The 2,152-nt window shown below is 49.9% G+C and overlaps 1 protein-coding gene across 2 annotated transcripts in view; it reads right to left on the bottom strand.

Moving 5' to 3' along the window:
* Nucleotides 1-1,323: 1,323 nt before the first annotated feature.
* The window catches only part of LOC116098296 (histone H1oo), a 5,704-nt gene continuing 4,875 nt past the window's right edge, over nucleotides 1,324-2,152 (bottom strand). Inside the window, exons 4-5 of one of the 2 annotated variants that reach the window (XM_031380948.1) lie at nucleotides 1,794-1,859; nucleotides 1,324-1,653 (exon numbers count right to left, since the gene is read on the bottom strand). In XM_031380948.1, coding sequence (XP_031236808.1) covers nucleotides 1,595-1,653; nucleotides 1,794-1,859 — 125 coding nt within the window. In that variant the 3' untranslated portion in view covers nucleotides 1,324-1,594. The remainder of the gene's footprint in view (nucleotides 1,654-1,793; nucleotides 1,860-2,152) is intronic. The other variant, XM_031380947.1, reaches the window with a different exon arrangement.

Below are 2,152 nucleotides of genomic sequence, written 5' to 3'. Positions count from 1 at the left end.
TTTTTTTTTTTTTTTTTGAGACCTTTGAGTCTTTCACCTGTAGCTTGTTATTTTAGCCTAGGATATTTGGGTAGTGAGCCCTGGGGATTGATCTTCCTGTCCCCACCACCTGGCACTGGGGTAATACACATGCACCGCCACACCCAACTTTTTATATGAGTAGTGGGGATTTGAACTCTAGTCTTCATGCTTATGTAGCCAGCCCTTTACCCACTGAGCCACCCTGCCTCCTCTGAAACTGAAGTCTCAGATTTGTCCTGACATTGCCACTGCCCTCTGATCAAGCAATGCCGAGCTCAGATTCAGGGCGAGGGAACCAACTCCACTTATCCATGGGAAGTGTCAGACGATTTTAAAGCAGGGCAGACTTTATCCGCATGACTTGTCTCACTCTTCGGCCACATAAGACCAAGCGTATCCTTGCCCTAGGGCCACTGGTGGATTACCAACTTGACCAGATTTGGAATCGCTTAGGGACATCCCACCAGTCAGGTCTATGAGGCCATTTCCTTTCAGAGATGTTTAAGTGGGAAGACCAGAATTTTGGTGGAACCATCTTGTGGGCTGGAGTCCCACATGGAGTAAAGAGGAGAAAGAGTTGAGCCAAGCACCGCCACCCATTCATCTCTGTTCCCTAACTGAAGTAAGCCAGCAGCTCACACTCCCGCTGCTGGGTCTTTCCTGCAGTGATGGGCTATGTCCCTGGAAGCCATGAGCTAAAATAAACCTTCCCATGCTTAATTCTCTTCTGTCTGGTATTTTATCCCAGCAACATAGACAGTAACCAATACCAGGCCTTTGTGCACCCCACCCTCGTGCTGAATAGACTTCCATCCAGACTTGGGGTCCTACTCAGTGGCCTTCCCCTACCTAACAGTGCACCAAGGGCTGGCAAGATGGCTCACTGGACAAAGGTGCTTGCTGCCAAACTCGATACCCCAAATTCCATCAGGACTCACAAAGTGGAAAGAGAGGACCCCTTCAAATTGTCGTCTGACTTCCACACATACACCATGACACATGTTCATGTATACATACTAAGGAAACTCCAGTCGCAGCCAGCACTGTGCTCCTCGGCAGACAACATGCTGGTCCCCCAAGCCGTAGTCTGTCTGCCTCTCTGGGCTGAGGCCTGATGGTCAGGCTCTGGACGCTTACAGTGGCCTTTGGCCCCTCAAGTCCTCCACATCCCTTCCCACAGGCAGGATGCTCTTTGTTAAGACATCAACTACCTCCCAGCCTGCAGTGCTTCCTGGCTTCCAAGTGCTCAGACCCCACCTCTGCCTTCCTGCCCTACAGTCCAGTGTCCAATGTACCAGTGTGTGAATACAAAGAAAAGTCTTTATTGATAAATACATTATGATTAAGCATTATTACAGTTTGTTAGAGAATAAAAAGCTTCAGAGTCCGACATCTCCCCAACCCGGGGCCCTAGCCGCTAGCCTCAGCCTTCTTGCTGGGAGCCTTGGACAAGGTCTTGGAGGGTAACTCAGGCCTTTTGGTGTTCTCGGGGGTCTTCCTGACCCTAGGTGTGGGTTGTGCTTTGTGTCCCACGTCCTGGGAAGGAGTGGGCGCTTTGGTCTTCTGTACTGTCTCAGTGTGGGCCATGGCTGCCATCTTCCTTTTGGCGAGGGAAGCAGCAGTATTCTGAGCCTGTAGGAAAGCAAGCCCAGTGGAGGGAGACGGCTCAGCCAGCAGAATACACACCTCACAAGCACAAAGACACAAGCTTACTTCCCAGAGCCCCTCACCCAAGCCCAGGACTTGAGACACAGTGGGCAACAGGGACCTACTTACCTTGCTGGCCGAGGGCTTTGATTTCTCACACACACCTTTGGTTTTCCCATGGGCATCTGCTTCTGCAAGATGGAGGGAGTAGTGAGGGGCAAAGGGTCTACAGGCTCTAAAGTTCTCAACCTGGGTAGATCCCAGGTTGTCACCTGGACACCTGAAGGCTGTGTGACCCGGGCCAGCTGTTCTACCCTTAAGCCTCAGGTCCCAATTTGCAAGTCACACAAGATGTTCTCTTTACATAACATGGCAACATTAGGTCGATTGCCTACCTACCAATGGCGGTAGGTAGTTTAATGTTTAATATATACACATATATTATATACTATAATGTTTTATATATACGTATATGTATATCCCC

Source organism: Mastomys coucha, unplaced genomic scaffold (assembly GCF_008632895.1).
Source record: "Mastomys coucha isolate ucsf_1 unplaced genomic scaffold, UCSF_Mcou_1 pScaffold20, whole genome shotgun sequence".
Lineage (NCBI taxonomy): Eukaryota > Metazoa > Chordata > Mammalia > Rodentia > Muridae > Mastomys > Mastomys coucha.
This window is presented reverse-complemented; position numbering and strand designations above follow the sequence as displayed.